Below are 20,946 nucleotides of genomic sequence, written 5' to 3' on the forward strand. Positions count from 1 at the left end.
AGTTTATTATTAGTGCCCTATTGTTATACTGCTTGTTTCTTCTTATTATTACTTTTCCTCTACCTGCCTTTTTTCCATCCCTTAGGATGGATCCATCCCTATATCAAAATGTTGGTTTGATCGGGATCGGTGTGCTAATACTTGCTACAAAATATGAATTTTTCATAACATAAGTCTTTCAAAGGTCTATTGCTCAGGCATGCTTTCACCTAGAGACTTCATGTAAACTTTGAACTGTAGACACAAGCCTTGTGTATTGAGTGTTAATCCACGTTTTGATAGGTTTATAGTTTTTGATCCATCACTGTTCAATTGACCATGATCTTTTTGGGAGAGATTTTCAGTTTATAATGGGTGTGTATTGCACAGAATCCAGAGCCAGAGTGGACGATTCATCACTTAGAGTGAAGACAGCTGTCTGAAATTGCTTGAAACCGTTCTCTTTCCACACTTGTCCCGATCACAATCTATACTCTGGACACAATTTTTTTCCACAGCTGTAGACAAACTTGTTGTGTCTCTCAAAATGTGCTCGGCAAAGCAGTGAGACGTACAGAATTTAAACTGCGAGTCTCTGTTTGCGGTCACGTCCCTGTCTGTTCTCCATTGACTGTAATGCAAAGATTTCCTTAAACTCCATATATTTCAAAACTCCAAAATATTTACTCCAGAAAGACAAGAAACATATCAATGTCTTCAGGAAAGGGTCTTATGACGCCCACGGTCTGTGTGTTTTTCTAATAGGAGGCTACCGTTTTGTCACAGTGAGCCCAAAATGTGCGACCAGCACAGAGGGAGATAATCCACCTCTTCCCTGTTTTCCCGGCCCAGTGCGCTTCTGTCGTCATTGACAACCATGAGGGGTTGCCACAGCAACCCTGACCCACAGGCCTGGGCCACAGCTGAGACCAATTCATTAATCAGGGACTCCTCTTGTTGTCTCTGCTGTTAATACAGCTGATCCGTGTGTCCCACACATTTATGTTACAACAACACACACCAGCACACACTACACAGGTAACGTTGCGTTATTACAGTTACACACACACAGAGTTGTAGAACGCACACACACATGCACGTTTAAGCGCGCAATACTTTGTCACACACAGGCTAATTGTGCTAACCATAAGCTAAATGTGGGTTAACTGTGCTAAATGTAGGCTAACTGTAATAAGTGTGGGTTAACTGTGCTAAATGTAGGCTAACTGTGCTAAATGTGGGCTATGTGTGCTAAGTGTAGGCTATGTGTGCTAAGTGTAGGCTAACTGTGTTAAATGTGGATTGATTTGTGCCAACTGTGCTTAATGTAGGCTAAACTTTCCCAAGGAAATTTTCTAGTTATCTTTGTAAACTAGTTGATCTAGAGCAGTAAATAAACGCCAGTGAGTGTAGAGGAAGTATGGGTGAGTCACTGATAAAGTGGCTCCACTATCAGACAGTACTGCACAGACTCCAGTACTGTGCTAAATGTGGGTTAACTCTGCTAACTGCAGGCTAACTGTGCTAAATGCCATAAAACAAACAATGAGTATATTATAAATGTCATTAGCAACAACTCAACTTATAGTCATGCAGTGTTTCAACAAGTTACAGATACACACAGTTAAAACATTATATATACAGAGCAGGATGTTGATGGTGTAAGATACTGTACGATACATCATTTCTCACTACAGGATGTAAATAAAGACACACATGGTTGTATGTGTCACCCAAAACCTCCATGTTTTTTGTTGTTTCTGAAATGATAAAACATCTTTAGGATTATACATGTGATCACCTTCACCTGAGCTACACATCAGTACTACTCAGCTTCCCGGGGTACATTGGGAGGCTTTGGTTTCCATGGTGACAGGTTTGGTGAGATTGAAAGCATCATAATTCTTCATGAACTCTTCTGAACCTTCGTCAACTTAAAAGAATGTCAACATGGCTGCCAAGCTCTGGAGAACCTGCAGGTGAGTGATCGCTCACTGTCATCAGCCGTCAGTATTGTCGTGTGTCTCCATAGATATTATGTACATATAACGGGCGTGCATTTTTCTTTAAACCAGGTTGGATGCGCCCCCATTAACACATATAAGTTCTGCGTTGTGTTCTATGTTTTTGAAGAATGAAGAAAGGACTCTGACCACAATCAGCTGCTGGTTGCTCTTTAATGAAGGCGGGATAGAAGATTTATCTGTACAAATCAACAGAAGAACACACACGGCTCTGTGACATGCAGTCTCCACACAGCACACAAGTCTCAAGCTCCTGTTTGCAGAGAAACATACAGGAAACCATGTAGACTTTCATGTGGAATATGTCTACTTCAACTTGCAAAAAGTCATTTACAAAGTTCATATTCAATTGACTCATTAACTGCATGTTCGCAGGGCCCAAAACCAACATTTATACATGCATGAAATAAAGTTTCATTGTCCAAAAACCGAAATAAAAGTTCAAAAATGACGAGCAAAAAAAATACAAACACTTTCCTCTTAGCTGGTCTGGGGCGAACTGAGAGACGCACCGTAATGACGACACAAGACTGCGACTTCTTAAAGAGACAGTACAGGTATTAACGCTGGTCTGAATACAACATCCAGGCATACATATAGGCAATAAAACACACCTAAAACGTATAAGAACCAATACTCATCAGGATTTGGTGACATTTCAAAGGTAAAAGTAAAGATATCATTTCAACCTGGTTACATAAAGTTTGGATCAGGTGTTGTGTGTCGTCCTGTTCAGGGTGTGGAGCTGGGAAGCAGCAGGCTGGTAATGAGGTACCCAAAAATGGTTGGATCCATGGACCCTGCCCTCGACACAAATGGACCAACAACAACCTCGACTCCAACTCTGGAGAGACTCAGTCTGGTTCAGGCTGCCTCAAGTATCTTCATTAATATGTGTCAGATAGCACGTGGAAATTTAATGTAGTTGATTAAATTTATATATCTATGGAAAACAAACAGCTTTTTAGAATGAATTATGATCACTGGGGGATCCCTTTCCCAAAGGGACCTACACAGAAGTGTTCATACACTTAGTTTTGTATTTACTGAGTTGGAGACGTTTGATAGTCCTTCAAGTGTGGACGGTGGATCCTTTAGGAATCATTTGGGAAACTTTGAGCCATGTGTCAATCAACTGTATCAGTCACTTTCCCATTGGTCGTCCCAAAAATGAGATTATTCAACTTGGTAAAAACCCACTTTTCTTCCTCAAAGTTTTCTTTCTCCTGTCGTCATCAAACCTCTGAGAATTTCATGGCCTCTGGTCAACACTTTGATGAAAGTCTGTTATTTTTGAAGACAAACTTTGAACCCAGAAGAACTAATTTCAACAGCAACCCCTTTCTGATTCTTATAAGATGCAGCATTAAGGAGAAGTGACTGGAACATAGAAAATAACACCCTTTACTCTGAATGTATTTTTAGACTGACTGTTAGAATGTATCTACCAGGAACTGCTGATGTTGCACAGCTTGAGTGTATCAGCAGAACTTTAGAAAAAGAAAGGTTTAAACAAATATGTCTCCGAGATTCACTTTTAATTTCACAGAGTGACACTCAAGTCTATAATGATCAAGTCTATAAATCACATTATAGAAGGTTTATTGATGAAAAACAGAAGTAAGGATCATGTCTTCATTTCAGCTTGAGGATTTACAACCATTACTTTGCTGATGCATATTAATAATGGAAAGAGGAAGGAAGATATATTTAACAGAACGATCTCCGACAGAAGAAGCTGTCTCTACACAGGAAATATATTGTGCCACTAACTGACGTACTGTTGTACTTAAGTATGTGATCTGTCTGCTGATTGACAGACGTGAGGAGCAGCGATGGGTTTAACTGCAGCGACGAGGGGATTCTTTTGTCTTCCTTCTCTCTGTGTCAGGTACTGAGCAGGAATATTATACTTTTTACTCAACTACATTTATCTAACACCTGTAGATTGATTCTTTTTTCTTGCAAAACGTATAAGCTCACAGATTAGTTTTTATGTAAAAATGACACTTTTTTAGTGACTAGCTTTTTTATTCTTGACTTTGATTGTTGTAGAAATGTGTTAATTGTTAAACATTAACCCTCTATTTGTCCCAGAGTGGAGAAATAGTCAGTGATGCAGCAGCAGTTTAAAAGACAGCAGCTAAAGAGAAGTAATAACTGTCCTGTGTAGCACATCCCCTTTTTAATGCACTACATGTGTTATTGGGGAAAAAGCAACAAAAAAAACAACACAACTATACATAAAGGACAAGTGGATGTGCCACAAAGCACTCTGGGGTGTTTTGGGGGTGGGGTGGGTGTTAGCCAGGGGTTTTTGGGGGGTGCAAGCTGGTCCCCCGTGGGTCCGGGGAGACTCGGGACATTCCTATATTCAGTTCAAGTAAATTCAAAATGCGCTCCCATCCCGTCCTCCTCAACCCTTCCTTTTATACTGTTATCATCCCTATTATTATTGCTATTATTATGCTACTATTATTATTATATCTTTGTCAATGCTGTCACCTTCCAGTTCACACTGCATCTGTCTGTCCATGTCACTGTCTTGAGTCATAGCACAAAAAAATAAAACCAAGACAAGTAATAAGAACATTAAATAAGAGCAAATATTGGAAAATAAATAAATACAGAAATAGAAATGTCATGTATAAATGAATAGATGAACTTGATTTACAGCCTCACGCTGGAAGGAAGAAGGACTGTGGTAACATGATGCAGTAATAGTAAACGTGAAGGGAGTGGTGCTTGTTTTCATCTCTCACCCCCTCCACTGGCCAAGGGTTCAAACCAAAGCAGAAGCCGGCCTTCTTCACCGGTCTGTTCAGTCTCTTCTTGTCTGAGATGTTGCTGCTCCACTAACCACTTCACAAAAGTGGTTCTTTCTCATTCTGTAATGAGTCTGTTTTACTATCTGTGATCTCTGTGTTCCTGTTAGAGTTGTTTTTCATGTCACAGTTGTTGCACACGTCTCAGTGGTTCACATTTGTCATTAGTTTCCATTCACACCACTCCACCCAAGCAGAGCAGACTGTTGTGTTCATGTATCACGTCCTTCTAGTTAAGTACATTTCCCCTTTGATGGGGATTTTTCTAAGATGCTTTACCAGTAAAGTGTTTATTTTTCTGACTTTAATCAATGAATCTAAATCTAGTCTCTGATGTTCTCTATGTTCCAGTGGTACTTGGTCAGACTGGTTATAGAGTGACTTACTCTTCTACTCAGATCTGTGCTGTAAAAGGATCAACAGTGGAAATAAAAAGCTCCTTCACATACCCATATGAAGTTTGGTACCGTTATACAACTGTGGAGAAAACATTTTGGTTCACAGGGTCTGAATTTAGAAGGTCTGAACGTGATGATCTGTCGACAGACTCAAAGTATTCTGGTCGTGTGACTCACAGTTGCAATGAGAACAAGTGCACTCTGAGAATCTCAGACTTGAGAGAGAGCGATTCAGCTCACTACAAGTTCAGATTCATAACAAACCAAGAAGGTGGACGTTTTACTGGTTCACCTGGAAATCACTCTGACTGTCTCAGGTAAGAATTTCTCCTCCACATATGTCAAACGTGAAAAAATGTCATTACTGTTACTGAACTATTGATGAATGTGTTTATTTAATGGGTGACAACAGTTAAAATGTTATATCTCTGTTCACTTCAGTTCACTGTGTAGAGGTTAAAACATATTCAGGATCAAGCTGGGCAGAGGTGAAGTGTCAGAGCAGTAGTCGTCTATCTGCTCGTTCCTACGTCTGGTACAAGAATGGAGTGAACATGAACAAAGACACTGATTCAATTCAACAATCCTTTGAATATGGAGACAGTGTTTCCTGTGCAGTTAAAGGATCTGAGAAGTTTTCCTCTCCTCCACAATGTGAGTTTACTTCAATCTTCCACTAACTCAGTGTCATCTCTGAACCAACCATCAGTGTCTATGTTTCAGAAAACCACACTTCCTCTTCCTCTTCTCTTCTTTGATCTCTGCAGGACATTTATGGTCCAACACCACCACCACGTCCTCTGTACTGTTGCAGAATAAATCCTCTTGTAGTTGTGTTCTTTACAACATTTTCTTCATCTTCTTCTTTCAGGTGTCCTTCATCACACCTGCTACAAAGTGACTTACACTGACAGAAGCATCTGTGCCATCAAAGGTTCATCAGTGGACATTTCCTCCACATACAGTTATTATTATGATTATGTTGACTCAAAGTTCTGGTTCAGTCGTGATCGTAGTCGTCAGTCGATGAATCCCTCACAGCCTGAGGACCTGAGTAAAGACTCCCAGTATTCAGGTCGTGTTCAGGTCCTTGAACCAGAGACGGGAAGATCCACTCTGAGAATCACTAACCTGACAGAGAGTGATTCATCTGAGTATCACTTTAAATTCAAGACACCATGGTTTGAATGGAGAAGTGTTTTACCTGGAACAACTCTGACTGTCACAGGTACTGATGAACTCTAACTGTGTAGGTGGATGTATCTGTGCATTGAGTATTTAAACAGATGTGACATTACTGTTGTGTTGTCATGTGCAGCTCTGCAGGTGCAGGTGACCAGAATAATATCAGTCCATCAGTCTCAAACTGAGGCAGAGCTCCAGTGTCTCAGCAGCTGCAGTCCAGCTGGTCGTCTTTACGTCTGGTTCAAGAACCAACAGAGAATCAGGACACAGCAAACTTCTACTTTGACAAACAACTTTTCTCCTGGAGACACAGTCTCCTGTGCTTTCAGTGGACATGAGGATTACCGCTCTCCTTCAGTCTGTGAGTTTACTTCACTCTGTCTGTCATACCTCTACTAGACACTGTATCATACTGGACAGTTATTTTGGGTGTTTTACTTCAGACACTGATCTTGATATATTTCTGTAAAGGAAGTAAACTTGCACAAACTGCACAATGTAACTGTCAAGATTAATATCATGTTTGCTTTAAAGTGTTTCAGTTCCACTTTAACTGACGTTGATCAGCTTCAGAAACTTCAGAAGCATCACGTTACAACAACATAATAATCTCCATCTATCTCCAGATGCTCCAAAGCTTCCCTCTGTATCAGTGAGTCCATCTGGTGAGATAGTGGAGGGTAGTTCAGTGACTCTGACCTGTAGCAGTGATGCTAACCCAGCAGCTAACTACACCTGGTACAAGAACCAAACACTTGTCAGTAATGGACCACAGCTTGTCCTCAGCTCTGTCCAGCCCTCTGACTCTGGAGAGTATCAATGTACAGCTGAGAACACGATGGGCAAGATGTCGTCCACATACATTATAATTGATGTAAAATGTGAGTGAATATAGAAATCCAGTCTGTTGCACTTTGTCTCCCATGACAAGGTTTTCTCTTTATTTTAGTTCTAACTTATGTTTCCTGGTCTCTTCCAGATCCTCCAAAGCTTCCCTCTGTGTCAGTGAGTCCATCTGGTGAGATAGTGGAGGGTAGTTCAGTGACTCTGACCTGTAGCAGTGATGCTAACCCAGCAGCTAACTACACCTGGTACAAGGAGAATGAAGACTCACCAAAAGCTTCAGGACAGATCTTCACCATCACTGATATCAGACCTGAACACAGAGGGAGTTATTACTGTGAAGCCCAGAACAGAAGAGGACGTCATAACTCCACCTTACACCTGGTTGGTGTCACAGGTAGGTCAGACTCATCCTGTAGTTCATTTATCTCTCCATCATCAGTTTAAAGGCCATTAATGACTTGAAGCTGTGAACATTTTATGTCTGAAGACTACATTATACAAACTCACATCCACTGTTTTCCATCAGAGTACAGTGGCTTTAGACGTGGAGTTCACCCTTTGGGTCAGCGACATCTCATCTTTCACCCTAACAGCTGTCTTTGATTTATAGCACAGCCTTCATCATTGTTAAGTGACAAGAGGCATTAGTTTTATTAAAGGACCTCTGTGTTAGGAGAAACAGGGCAGGTAGTTTGTGGTGTAATTTTTATATTACAGATTTCAGACATAGACCATCACAATTTTTACAAATTACAAGAGGTCCCCAGATAAAAATAGTCCTGTATGAATAGGGCATTAGTTCCACTTCCTATTTTGAGTGTATAAATGCCTTCTAACAAGCGCATCCTTGTTAGAAAGTTGGAGCCATCATCATCCAAGTGTTCGTGGCATAAACACAGGAAGAGACTGTGGCAACAGGAGACAATGAAATGTTACTGAAATTCAAGGAGGCACAGCAACAATAGGAGAACAAACTGTTAAAAACATGGTGTGAGCAGGTTCTTACACCAAATTCACCACAGTGACACTGGATTGGAGTCTCCAGATTGTCAGCATATGTGTTGTATAGAGTAGTCAAGGCAAGTAACAATAAATAAAACACAGAAACATGATAAGAATAGAAATATGAAAACAGGTATTACTAAGTGTTATGGAGATGATACGATAATAAGGATAAATAACACAAATTACTAGATAGATAGATAGATAGATAGATAGATAGATAGATAGATAGATAGATAGATAGATAGATAGATAGATAGATAGATAGATAGATAGATAGATAGATAGATAGTAATTATTTTGCTGTGTTTCCATTTTAACGCAGGTTCAGTGAAATCAGCAGTAGCTGGGTCATTAACAGTTTTTTTCCTGGTCATCATTTTCCTGTCTGTCTTCCTGCTGATTAGGTGAGCAGTTCATTTTCACTGGTTCATCAATAATGCATCTGAGATTCAGTTGCTTAGTGATTTCTTAGGATCCTTCTGTTTGTTCATTCTGCTTCTCTGCAGAAGAAAGAGATCCTGGAAACAAACCTCAGGGTCCAGACAAAGATCAAACAACAAAGCAGAGGTAAGGACAAAGAGTTCCACTTTAGTCTGAAAACAAACGAGAACATTTGGAAACTTGTGTTCCTGCCCCCCACTCTTTTTTCATCCTGATTGGTTTTCATTTGATGAACCTAGAGCCATGTATTCACATCAGTCACTTATTCTCTGTCATAAATGAGAGAGGGACATTAACAGGATAAATCAACATTTTTTTTGTTTATAAAGGTTGGGTGGCTGAGGCAGATGTCCATCTTTAGTCGTTCAACTTTTATACTATCCTGTTATCTTGTGTGTTGCAGTTATTGTCCATTTTCTAACTAGTTAAAGTTCTCTTACTGATGAAATATTTGCCCTTCAGTCAAGTGGGGGTCCAGAAAATGACAACCCTGCAGCTACAACACAGAGAATATCAGCAGAGCAGCAGGATGAAGTTTGTTATGCCACCGTAAGTGTCTCTAAGAACCAAGAAGATCCTCTCTACTCCAGCATCACGCTAGCTCAATACAACAAACAGAAGAAGAAGACAGAGAAGGAGGGAGATGATGTTGTGTACACAGCTATCCAGTTTACTGCTTCAGGGTGAGTCTTTTACCTTTTTATTAAATTCCCTCAAAGTCTGCACTACATGTATGATGTGTAACTTGACTGGTGGATGGAGGTAACCATTGTAGCATCACCAGGGGGCAGGTGGTAGAGGGCCGCTACATTCCCCTACAAAGCTGGCCTCAGCCTCACAAAATGGCCGCCCCAACAACACTTCCCAGCAGGCCTCACTTCCCTCCCCGGTGTAGATGCTCAGGTCCCCTAATTAAGAGAGAGCTGGGAAGAAAATAGATCAATAAAGCTGGTTTGCCCTTTTGGACCTTGTTTTGCCTGTTTTTTTTTTTTCAGTTTTTGCACTGCCTCCACTCGTCTCGCTCAGAGTACCTCTCATGATGTCACACCATGTTAAATCTGTTCTTATTAAACTGCCCTATTATTGTGGTTTTACTGCTGTAAGTATTTTAAACGTATGTTTACCCATTTCAGAATAGGACGTGAAGCTGAGGAGGATGTGTCTGTGCTGTACAGCACAGTGAAGAGCAAACGCAGAAAATGAACACAACACAAACCTGTGTCTCCATCTGAAGTTTCCATGAAGTTTGTCAAAAAATTGACAATGTGCTACTATATTATAGACGATCATTTCAGGAGTTAATCAACAACTCTGCTCTTGAAATGAAAGCACTGATATGTAAATCATCGTCAGGCGCAAAGAACAGTTTCGTAACAAAGAGACACACACCCTGGAGAGAAGGGTTTATAAGAGCCTGGTCAGTCTCAAATTGTTCTCAGTCATCTCAGTTTTTGTTTTCCACCTGTCGGCGTGTTTAAGTTTTATTTTCATTCTTGCCACATTTAACACACGACGCAAGCGGAATTTTATTTGAACCGTCAAGACAGTCACACATTGATATTTTTGTAGACTTTTTTTTTTTTTCCTATTTCATCATCAACAACCACTTTTTACCACATCAAACTCTGCCTCATGGCAACTTTATGAAGGCCACCTTGTCTGCGTAACACTGAGTGTGACCAACACTGTGGTCCAGACCTGGATGACTGTCCATCAAACTGCTCTCAACACTTCGGTACTGCTGGTTTCCCCCGATGATACCACTGTGGAAGGTCGAGCTCACCACGACAGTGTTTGGTCGTCGATCCAGTTATTCGGAGCAGCATCCAAGGAGATCCCATAAGTAGACTATCACCTTCATATTTGAGCAGTTGATATGTGTGATAAGACTAAACAAACCTTAAACAAATCTAAGTCTTTAATTTTGATTCATTCTAAGTGTACTTTACATTTGTAAGTGGTGCCCCCTTTTGACGAGTGCAGTTATTAGACTTAAATGTTTAATAACTTAATTCCCCTACAACATTAGAAAAAAAAGATTTATGAAAGAAAAGAGAAAGGGAAGAAGAAAGAGTGATCAAAGGGGACGACTGAGGACACTGACACTTGAATTTGTGGGAGAGAGATTCATATGTGGTTAGTGTGTGAGAACCAAACTCTGTCACATCGCGGTGAGGTTAAGTTGGGCTTTTGTCCTCTCTCCATGTTTTGTCTCATCACTTCCTGTTTTATTTTGAAGAGTAACTCTCCTCTCATTTTAGGTCGCTTGCACTTCCTCGTGTGTCATCGGTCTGATTGTCTTCCCTGATTCCCGATTACTTCCACCTGTTCCCCATTATCTCCATGTGTTCAAATAGTCTGCGTCTCCATTTGTCTTGTGCCAGAGTGTTCACCTTTGTCGTAGTGTGTTCACCACAGCCTTGACCATGATTGTTATTTGGATTTTGTTCTGTTTCCTCCAGAGAGAGTTTTTCATTAGTAAGTTCTTACCATACTGAATTTCCTCTGTTTATGACTTTGGTCTTTTGTGTTTTCCTCCTTTGGTGGAGTGATTTTTAGTTTTGTCTTTTCTTGAAAGAAGTATTTCAGAGGCCGTTTTTTTCAGAGCCTACTTTGTTTTCATTGTCTTGGATTTTTGAACCTGAGCTTTCTTAATAAAGACTGTTATGGAGAAAACTAAACCCTTGCATCTGCATCCTGAGTCCTTGTCTGGTCGTGACACAAGGTTTATGACATGTTGAGGAACATCATCCAGTGTTCCTGCCTAAGTGTAGCCTGAGGTACAATAAACCCATATAGGGGAAAAAAGTCTTAAATTTACATGAAAAATGTCCATCATTTGCACATATTAAAGTTATGTTTACCATACTCAATTTTTTATTCGTCTGAATACAATTTTTTTTTTTCACGGATTTATACTGTTTCCTTGATTTCATGTTCATGAAACTAACCAATGTTAAACTGACATGACTTCTGTATATATAGTATGTTCAGTTACTCTATGCAAATCAACATGACTTGTTTTTATTTTTTATTTAAGTGTATTCAGTTAGCATCTTTTAAACCAATATGTTTTTATATAAAGTATGCATACTTTGTGTGTCCATCCTACATAACATTAAACCATTACTGTACACGAATCTACTAAAATAAATGAATGCAGCCTAACCAACGACCACAATTACTAACATAAAAATTTCTAAATAAATGAGGCCATGGAGAACAACATAATTTTCAACTAGAGATGAGCGGATGAAATCTCATGAAGCTTCTGGGGCTTCTTCCTGATTCTACCCAAAAAAGATTTGAAGCTTCCAGTGACATCTAGTGGCCAGCTGCGTTTATAGCAGCCACCAACTTCCAAACCATTCACACATCAGTCAAGTCACTCTTAAGCAGCTGTGTCAACAGTTTGAAATGTGATTTGTTTGAAACTTGAGTTCAACATCCTGTTATTTATTTAACTTGATTCAAGAGATCTGAGCACAAGAACAGCAAAACGTCTTGGAGTTAAAACTACCATGGTGTGTTTTGATTTCAACTACCCCACAGCATTTCAATAATTTACATGGACTGGCCAAAATTACCCGAAATGACTGTCACTTCAGGTAAACACAAACAACAAGTGATGTCATGTGTTTTGATTTCATGTGTGTTAACATGTTTAGCTGGTGTCATCTGTGTGTTAATCACAGCAGTACAGTGAGGCAGAGAAGGCCCTGGAGCAGGTGTTGAAGTTGGATGAGCTCTGTAAGGAAGCATCCAGGAAACTGTTGACCTGCCGGGTCACACAACTCACGGTGAGGAGCTTCACAAGTGACTCGACCGCTTGTTATTTTGCCTTGAGATGGGCTTTGAGGAAGAGCAGAGTAAACGACTGCTTGAGGCCAAGGTAAGAGATAAATGCAGTATCACTTTTGTCCGCAGTGTGGCACTGTTCATCTGCAGAAACGTACTGAGAATAAGGCGGCTACATAACTCATTCATCAGGCATTATTAAACAAATGGCCAGACAGAAAATTACTGAAACATAACTTCAATTAATCTATTAGCAAATTATGTGTATAGTGTAAAGGGAATTACGTATAGAATTACATTACATCATTTTTTAATTATAAAAATGAATTATGAAAACATGAAATTAACACATAGGACATTCTGTAAAGGAACAGAAGTCTGAAGTCTCACTTTACACTTGTAGCCATGTCATACAGCTTCCCCCCAAACTTCTGCAGGCAGAGAAGAGAACAGCACTACACAGGCAGAGCCCACACACAACATGACCCATAGTTATAACAATAAACCCATGTGGAAGAAAAACTTTCAATCTTTGTCAGGTTCTGAAGGGACTTTAATCCCTCTCCTGCACAAACATCCTTGCTCTGTCAGAAGTATGTTTCATGCATGATGAGAAGGGGTATTATTCATTATTTTCATTTGTCTTGCTACCAGTTGCTTGTTATTTAAAACAGCACAAATCTGCTATGTGCTCTGGAACAGTAGGTGGCAGCATGGGACTGTGACATGACACCAGCAGCGCTTGTATATAGTGGCGGCACTTTCTTGGCCTCATTGTATTCAGAGAACTGAACTAATGTCACGTGTCCGCCTGTTTTCTTTTCCTCATTGTGTTACAGGTTTATGAAGCACAGAACCATTCTAATTGAAAACAGCTCATATACTAACAAAATGTGTTGGATTGTGAGCGTGTAGATCGAGGTTTAAAGTGTAAAGCCATCATACTCACTGAAGGCAGTGTTTTAAGCTACAACTATGGCAGCAGTGCTAGCATTTGCTACATCATTAGCTTTACGTTTTGTTTTGGTTTGTCAGGTTCAAGTTGACTCTAGTGTTATATTTCCACTTTCCCTGTACAGTTTTATTCTTACGTGCTCATGGAAGATGTACTTTATCTGAGTTAAGTTTGTTTGTATATTTCATGGTGACACACCCACACGCAGTCACAGTCATTCTGTTTATTGGTGCAAGTTGTGTTAATTGTTTTCCCCAGTGCCTATTAAGATTAACCAGCAAGGTTTAAATATTATTTTTCCATCTTGATGGATAGATGAAAGTCATTGTCAACCTGCCTGGAAATGAGAATCCAAACTACTCCATCAAAGTTCCATTCTTTGTGAGCCAAGTTGACCTGCTGCGCCCACTGCTAGGCAATGTCATCTAAGAGGTCATCTTAAGTCAAGGGGATGAGACTGAAGCTCTTCCTGTCATTTGCAACCTCCTTAAAGGGGCCATGCAGATCGAGACCTTCCAAGTTGAAGCAGAGGTGAACTTCATCCAGACAGGGAAAAAGACTAACAAGTGCCAGTGAAAGTGGGCTATCATAACATTGTCCAGACACAGTCCACCCAGGCCCTGATGATCCACAGCTGGATGAGTTAGATGGGTAACTGTCTGGTTAAAATACATGACACAGACCGTTTGTTGAAATTCCTGTGGCCAACCCCACCAAGCAGGATGTAGTTGTACCCCGCCGCACAGCCCTGGGCAGCATCCAGCCAATTGATAGAATTATTGAAACAGACAAAGTGAACAGTGTTCAAGTGAATGAGGTTGGCACACTCTCCGTCGCTGCAGCAGCATTGTGGCATCCATCAGTTGACATTGCCTATCTGTGGGTAGTGGAACAGGCAGTAGTGAAACAGCTGCTCTATGAAGAGTCCAACACATTTACGTGGGACAATGATGATGTTGGCTGTATTCCCAAACTTCAAATGACCATGAAGGATGACATCCCTGTGCAATGGTTATATGCAGCCACACCTAAGCCACTTTATAAAGAGGTCAAAGAATACATTCAAGACCTGCTGGCCAAAAAGTGGATTGTAAGGTCAAAGTGTGGTGTGGAAAAGGGATGGAACGTTAAGGCTCTGCGTGGATTATCGTCTCCTCAATCAAAAAACAGTCCCTGACTGACACCCACTTCCACAAATCCAAGACCTAATGAATACTTTCGGGGAATACAGCTCGTTCTCTATAATTCAAAGGGCGTTTAATAAGGTCAACTGGACTTGTAGAATTTCTTGAAAATATTTTGCCACTCACTCTGAGTAGCTTCTTCAGTTCTGATAGACTAGTGGAAAATTGAGATTTAAATAAGAAAACTCCGTGGGTGAACCCATCAGAAACTTGCTTGACCTGAAACTGGTGCCACTATTTCTATAATGGCTGGTACTTACCTGTCGTTGAAAGGGGGAACTGTGTGCCTAGGCCTCTTACCCTATGAATGGAGCTCTAATGATGCTATTGCTGGTGGGGGCCTCCAGTCTCAAGATGTGAAAGTTGTTGAAACGTCTTGGGAATAGAAGCCAAAACTGAATTGTAAATAGACGGTAAATTAAATCTCAGGCCACCTCCTCTGTTTAGAGAAGGTTTTTCCACTTTGACATAGATGGCTTCCTTAACTCCTCTCTCAAACCATCTGTCCTCTCTGTCAAGGACTTTGACGTTGTTATCTTCACTGTTGCTGTCCACTGCATTGATGTGTTGTGTGAAGGATTCTTCCTCCTCTGTCCTGATTTTGACCGAGGTGTCATCCACCTATCTGTACCCGTGGGTGGGGGTGGAACCTGCAAAGGTGACCCAAAGACCCCAGTTTCTGGTGGGTGTTACCCACAGAGTTTTCCTCTTTAAACCTCAATTTCCCACTAGTCTATCAAAACTGAAGAAGCTACTCGGATGAGTGGCAGAACGTCTTCAAGAAATTCTAAAAGTCCAGTTGACCTTATTCAACACCCTTTGGATTACCATGACCTGGATGACTGAGAACCTTCACAGACATACTGGTTCATACTGGACCTGGGAAAAGAGTATCATCAGATACATAGCAGAATGATCCAGACACCTGACAGTGTTCTTCACCCCCTGGGGCAGTTATGAGTAGGTCCGCAGGGAACAAGAACACTGTTTGCTGGGCAGTGTGTGATAAATTTCGAGACTACCTCTTCTACGCCCCCCATTTCACTGTTTCTACAGACAACAACCCCCTGACCTATGTGATAGGAACCACAAAGTTGAATGCCGTTGGCCACAGGATGGGTTGGAGAGTAATTCCAACTTGCGATTCAAGATCCAGTACAGGCCAGGGAAGGTCAACATCGATGCCGACACTCTCTCTTGTCTGCCACTTGACATGACTGAGTACAAAGCTACCTGCACAGAAGAGCTATCAAAGGAGATGGTCCAAGCAACATGGGATGGTAGTCAAGTAGCAAAGGAAAAAGATGTGGCGATGTTGGACCTGTCCCAAGGAACAGAGATACAAACATATGGTACTCAGTCAACCATCAGCCATGGTGACCTCACCAAAGGTCTCCACCCTTCGACATGCTCGTTAGGCTAATTGGTGACTCTAAATTGACCCTAGGTGTGAGTGTGAGTGGTTGTTTGTCTCTGTGTTAGCACTGCGATAGGCTGGCGACCTGTCCAGGGTGTACCCCGCCTCTGAACTGATGATAGGCGACTCTTGATAACATTCACTGTATATATTATGGAAAAACCCATGGTGATGTCACCCGTTGGATTCTGAATCTCAAAAATGAAGCCTGAAGTGGGCGGAGACTGCGGTTGCCTTGCTGGATGAGCTTTACTCCACCGACACTCAGATACTCCAAATATGGATATGGGGGTCATGTGTGGGCGGAGCTAAAGTAGCCTGAACGTTGAAACCTGCCTACCCAACTCTGTTAGCTCAAGCTACCGAGCTAGGCTAATCACTATCCGAGGTCCTAGCAGCCGGCTAACGCGGTGACCTCACTCCTAGTTTGATGCCATTTGTCCCAACTAAAATATAATAGATTAAAAACACTAATGATTTAGAGATGTCTTTAATTGGTCCTCAAAGATGAGATTAGTTCAACTTGGTAACGCCCACTTCTCTTCCTCAAAGTTTTCTTTCTCCTGTCGTCATCACACCTTTGAGGACCTCATGGCCTCTGGTCAACACTTTGATGAAAGTCTTTGAACCTAGAAGAACTAATTTTAACACCAACCACTTTCTGACAAAACGTAAAAAAAAAGAGGAAGAATCATTTTCACATCAGTTTGTAGATTTACAGTCATTCTATTATTGATGCATATTAATAATGTAGAGAGGAAGTAAGATATATTTAACAGAACGATCTCTGACTCTGTTCAAATGACAGAAGAAGGTGTAACCACACAGGAAATATATTCTGCCAGTAACTGACGTACTGTTGTACTTAAGTATGTGATCTGTCTGCTGTTTGACAGACGTGAGGAGCAGCGATGGGTTTAACTGCAGCGACGAGGGGATTCTTTGTCTTCCTTCTCTCTGTGTCAGGTAATGAGCAGGAATATTATACTTTTTACTCAACTACATTTATCTAACAGCTGTAGATGATTCCTATACTTGACTTTGATTATTGTAGAAATGTGTTGATTCTTAAACATTAAGCCTCTATTTGTCCCAGAGTGGAGAAATAGTCAGTGATGCAGCAGCAGTTTAAAGACAGCAGCTAAAGAAGTAATAAAAATATTAAAGTGTCCAGTGTGTGTTGGTCATAGACGGTCCTCAGGAGTGCTCCGTGCACTCTGAAGGAATCTAAGTCTCCTTAGCAGGTCGAGTCTGCTCTGACCACCTCTTGTTTAGGTGAACTCCCAGGTACTTAGAAAGATCCACTATCTCAGTGTCATTTGTTTGTGTGTTTGTGAAAATGTGTCTTCCTGTCTTTGTTGAATTTTCTAACCGCCAACTCCTCACCCTGCTAACAACAACATCAATGCCCCAAACCCTTAAAGGGACGGTGTCCACCATCACAGAGAGACGTAACGTTGTAGAAAAGCATTGATAGTTTTATAGTTCAGTGGTTCTTTCTCATTCTGTAATGAGTCTGTTTTACTATCTGTGATCTCTGTGTTCCTGTTAAGAGTTTTCTCACCATAGTTGTTGCACACGTCTCAGTGTTTCACATTTGTCATTAGTTTCCATTCACACCACTCCACCCAAGCAGAGCAGACTGTTGTGTTCTTGTATCACGTCCTTCTAGTTAAGTACGTTTCCTCTTTGATGGTGATTTTTCTGAGATGCATTACCAGTAAAGTGTTTATTTTTCTGACTTTAATCAATGAATCTAAATCTAGTCTCTGATGTTCTCTGTGTTACAGTGGTACTTGGTCAGACTGGTTATGGAGTGACTTACTCTCCTACTCAGATCTGTGCTGTAGAAGGATCAACAGTGGAAATAAAAAGCTCCTTCATGTTCCCATATCAAGTTGGGAACCGTTCTACAACTGTGGAGAAAACATTTTGGTTCACAAGGTCTAAACCTGATGATCTGTCAACAGACTCAAAGTATTCTGGTCGTGTGACTCAAAGTTGCAATGAGAACAAGTGCACTCTGAGAATCTCAGACTTGAGAGAGAGCGATTCAGCTGAGTACAAGTTCAGATTCATAACAAACCAAGAAGGTAGAAGTTTTACTGGTTCACCTGGAGTCACTCTGACTGTCTCAGGTAAGAATTTCTCCTCCACATATGTCAAATGTGAATCATGTCATTACTGTTACTGAACGATTGATGAATGTGTTTATTTAATGGGTGACAACAGTTAAAATGATATTTCTCTGTTCACTTCAGTTCTCCGTGTAGAGGCCAAGAAAACATCTCCAACATGGCATCCTAGCTGGGCAGAGGTGAAGTGTCAGAGCAGGTGTCGTCTATCTGCTCGTTCCTACGTCTGGTACAAGAATGGAGTGAACATGAACAAAGACACTTATTCGATTGATCAAGACTTTGAATATGGAGACAGTGTTTCCTGTGCTGTTAAAGGATTTGAGAAGTTTCCCTCTCCTCCACAATGTGAGTTTACTTCAGTCTTCCACTAACTCAGTGTCATCTCTGAACCAACCATCAGTGTCTATGTTTCAGAAAACTATACTTCCTCTTCCTCTTCTCTTCTTTGATCTCTGCAGGACATTTATGGTCCAACACCACCACCACCTCCTCTGTAGTGTTGCAGAATAAATCCTCTTGTAGTTGTGTTCTTTAACACATTTTCTTGTTCTTCTTCTTTCAGGCGCCATCTATCGAACCTGTAACAAAGTGACTTACACTGACAGAAGCATCTGTGCCATCAAAGGTTCATCAGTGGACATTTCCTCCACATACAGTCATTATAATCATTATGATGATGTTGAGTCAAAGTTCTGGTTCCGTCGTGATCGTAGTCGTCAGAGGATGAATCCCTCACAGCCTGAGGACCTGAGAAAAGACTCCCAGTATTCAGGTCGTGTTCAGGTCCTTGAACCAGAGACAGGAAGATCCACTCTGAGAATCACTAACCTGAGAGAGAGTGATTCATCTGAGTATCACTTCAAATTCAAGACACAACGGTTTGAATGGAGAAGTGTTTTACCTGGAACAACTCTGACTGTCACAGGTACTGATGAACTCTAACTGTGTAGGTGGATGTATCTGTGCATTGAGTATTTAAACAGATGTGACATTACTGTTGTGTTGTCATGTGCAGCTCTGCAGGTGCAGGTGACCAGAATAATATCAGTCCATCAGTCTCAAACTGAGGCAGAGCTCAAGTGTCTCAGCAGCTGCAGTCCAGCTGGTCGTCTTTATGTCTGGTTCAAGAACCAACAGAGAATCAGGACACAGCAAACTTCTACTTTGACAGATAACTTTTCTCCTGGAGACACAGTCTCCTGTGCTTTCAGTGGACATGAGGATTACCGCTCTCCTTCAGTCTGTGAGTTTACTTCACTCTGGCTGTCATACCTCTACTAGACTCTGTATCATACTGGACAGTTATTTTGCGTGTTACTTCAGAGAGACACGTTTGCTTAAAATGTTTCAGTTCCCTTTAACTGATTTTCCTCAGCTTCAGAAACTTCACGTTACAACAATGTATTAATCTCTATCAATCTCCAGATCCTCCAAAGCTTCCCTCTGTATCAGTGAATTCCTCTGGTGAGATAGTGGAGGGTAGTTCAGTGACTCTGACCTGTAGCAGTGATGCTAACCCAGCAGCTAAATACACCTGGTACAAAGGTAACCAACGACTTCCTCTGGGACCAGGAGGTATTTATCATTTCACCTCCATCAGCTCTGAGGACAGAGGGATCTACTACTGCAAGTCTGAGGATCAACAGTCTGTCTCTGTATTCATAGACATCCAGTGTAAGTAAACATCAACAGATCTGTTGTCAGCTGGACTTAAAAGTTAAAGATGATACAGTTGGATTTCAGACTGTGATCTTTCAGTACAGTTAAAAATGACTGAGTAGTTTCGCTTTATATTCTCCTCCAGATCCTCCAAAGCTTCCCTCTGTATCAGTGAGTCCATCTGGTGAGATAGTGGAGGGAAGTTCAGTGACTCTGACCTGTAGCAGTGATGCTAACCCAGCAGCTAACTACACCTGGTACAAGGAGAACCAAACACTGAGTCAAGGATCAGATGGTGTGCTTGCTTTCATTTCTATCAGCTCTAACAACAGAGGAAACTACTACTGCAAGTCTGAGAACCAATATAGATATTCAAATTCTTCATCTCTGTTCATCGATGTCCAGTGTGAGTATTAATTAATTAATCACTTTGTTGGAAACATTCCCAAATATTGTAAATCTTAGCCTGCTAACTTTCTAAACTATGGCTCCGTTCAGACTGATCTCCAGTGACCAGCTTAAAGTACACGTGTGAACTCACCACAACACTGAGGACACATCAGAGTAATTTGACCTGAGTCCACATTTAGTGTCACTACTCAGCAGTGGAGCTGTTCCATGAGCAGAATGTTGCCTCATTCAGGAAATAACACACGACTGCTATTATAGATGATGATAGCCTTAAGTGGTGTTTGTTCATTAGTAAATAGAGCTGTTACCAAAGTAAATAATAAAAAAACAACTGAAAAAGAAGTAATTATGTCTTTCAAAAAGAAGTGTTATGTTGATGTATAAGCAGACATGTGGAGTTAAGTTGTGTATTTCCTCAGTAATCACAAAAGTCTAATTCTGACACTTATTAGGTGTTATTAGACTTCATCAGGGTTTTGCAGGTCAGCTAGAGATAAATAAATAAATGATACATCAGGGTGTTTTCCTTTGGTGAGAGAGAGACTTAACTACTTGTTCCAAAATATCAAAGTCATGATAAACAAACCAGTGTTTGTGGTTCTGATACAACAATAGAGATCCACTGTAGCTAACAGCTGTTATAAAATTATAATATTTGACCCAAATGATCAAATAGAACAA

At 40.8% G+C, this 20,946-nt stretch overlaps 1 protein-coding gene and 1 long non-coding RNA gene across 2 annotated transcripts in view; both read left to right on the forward strand.

Annotated features, from left to right (window-relative positions):
• Positions 1-9,906, forward strand: part of LOC125003513 (B-cell receptor CD22-like) — a 36,170-nt gene extending 26,264 nt beyond the window's left edge. The window contains exons 5-10 of the mRNA XM_047577489.1: positions 6,098-6,454; positions 6,545-6,772; positions 7,038-7,292; positions 7,391-7,512; positions 9,166-9,386; positions 9,837-9,906. Of these exons, the coding sequence (XP_047433445.1) occupies positions 6,098-6,454; positions 6,545-6,772; positions 7,038-7,292; positions 7,391-7,512; positions 9,166-9,386; positions 9,837-9,906 (1,253 nt within the window). The remainder of the gene's footprint in view (positions 1-6,097; positions 6,455-6,544; positions 6,773-7,037; positions 7,293-7,390; positions 7,513-9,165; positions 9,387-9,836) is intronic.
• On the forward strand, positions 7,509-11,413 carry LOC125002702. Its single transcript, XR_007111814.1, has 5 exons — positions 7,509-7,651; positions 8,585-8,666; positions 8,769-8,829; positions 9,166-9,386; positions 9,837-11,413. It is a non-coding gene; the product is annotated as an uncharacterized LOC125002702 (long non-coding RNA).
• The last annotated feature ends 9,533 nt before the right edge of the window (positions 11,414-20,946 follow it).

Source organism: Mugil cephalus, chromosome 2, assembly GCF_022458985.1.
Source record: "Mugil cephalus isolate CIBA_MC_2020 chromosome 2, CIBA_Mcephalus_1.1, whole genome shotgun sequence".
Classification (NCBI taxonomy): Eukaryota; Metazoa; Chordata; class Actinopteri; order Mugiliformes; family Mugilidae; genus Mugil; species Mugil cephalus.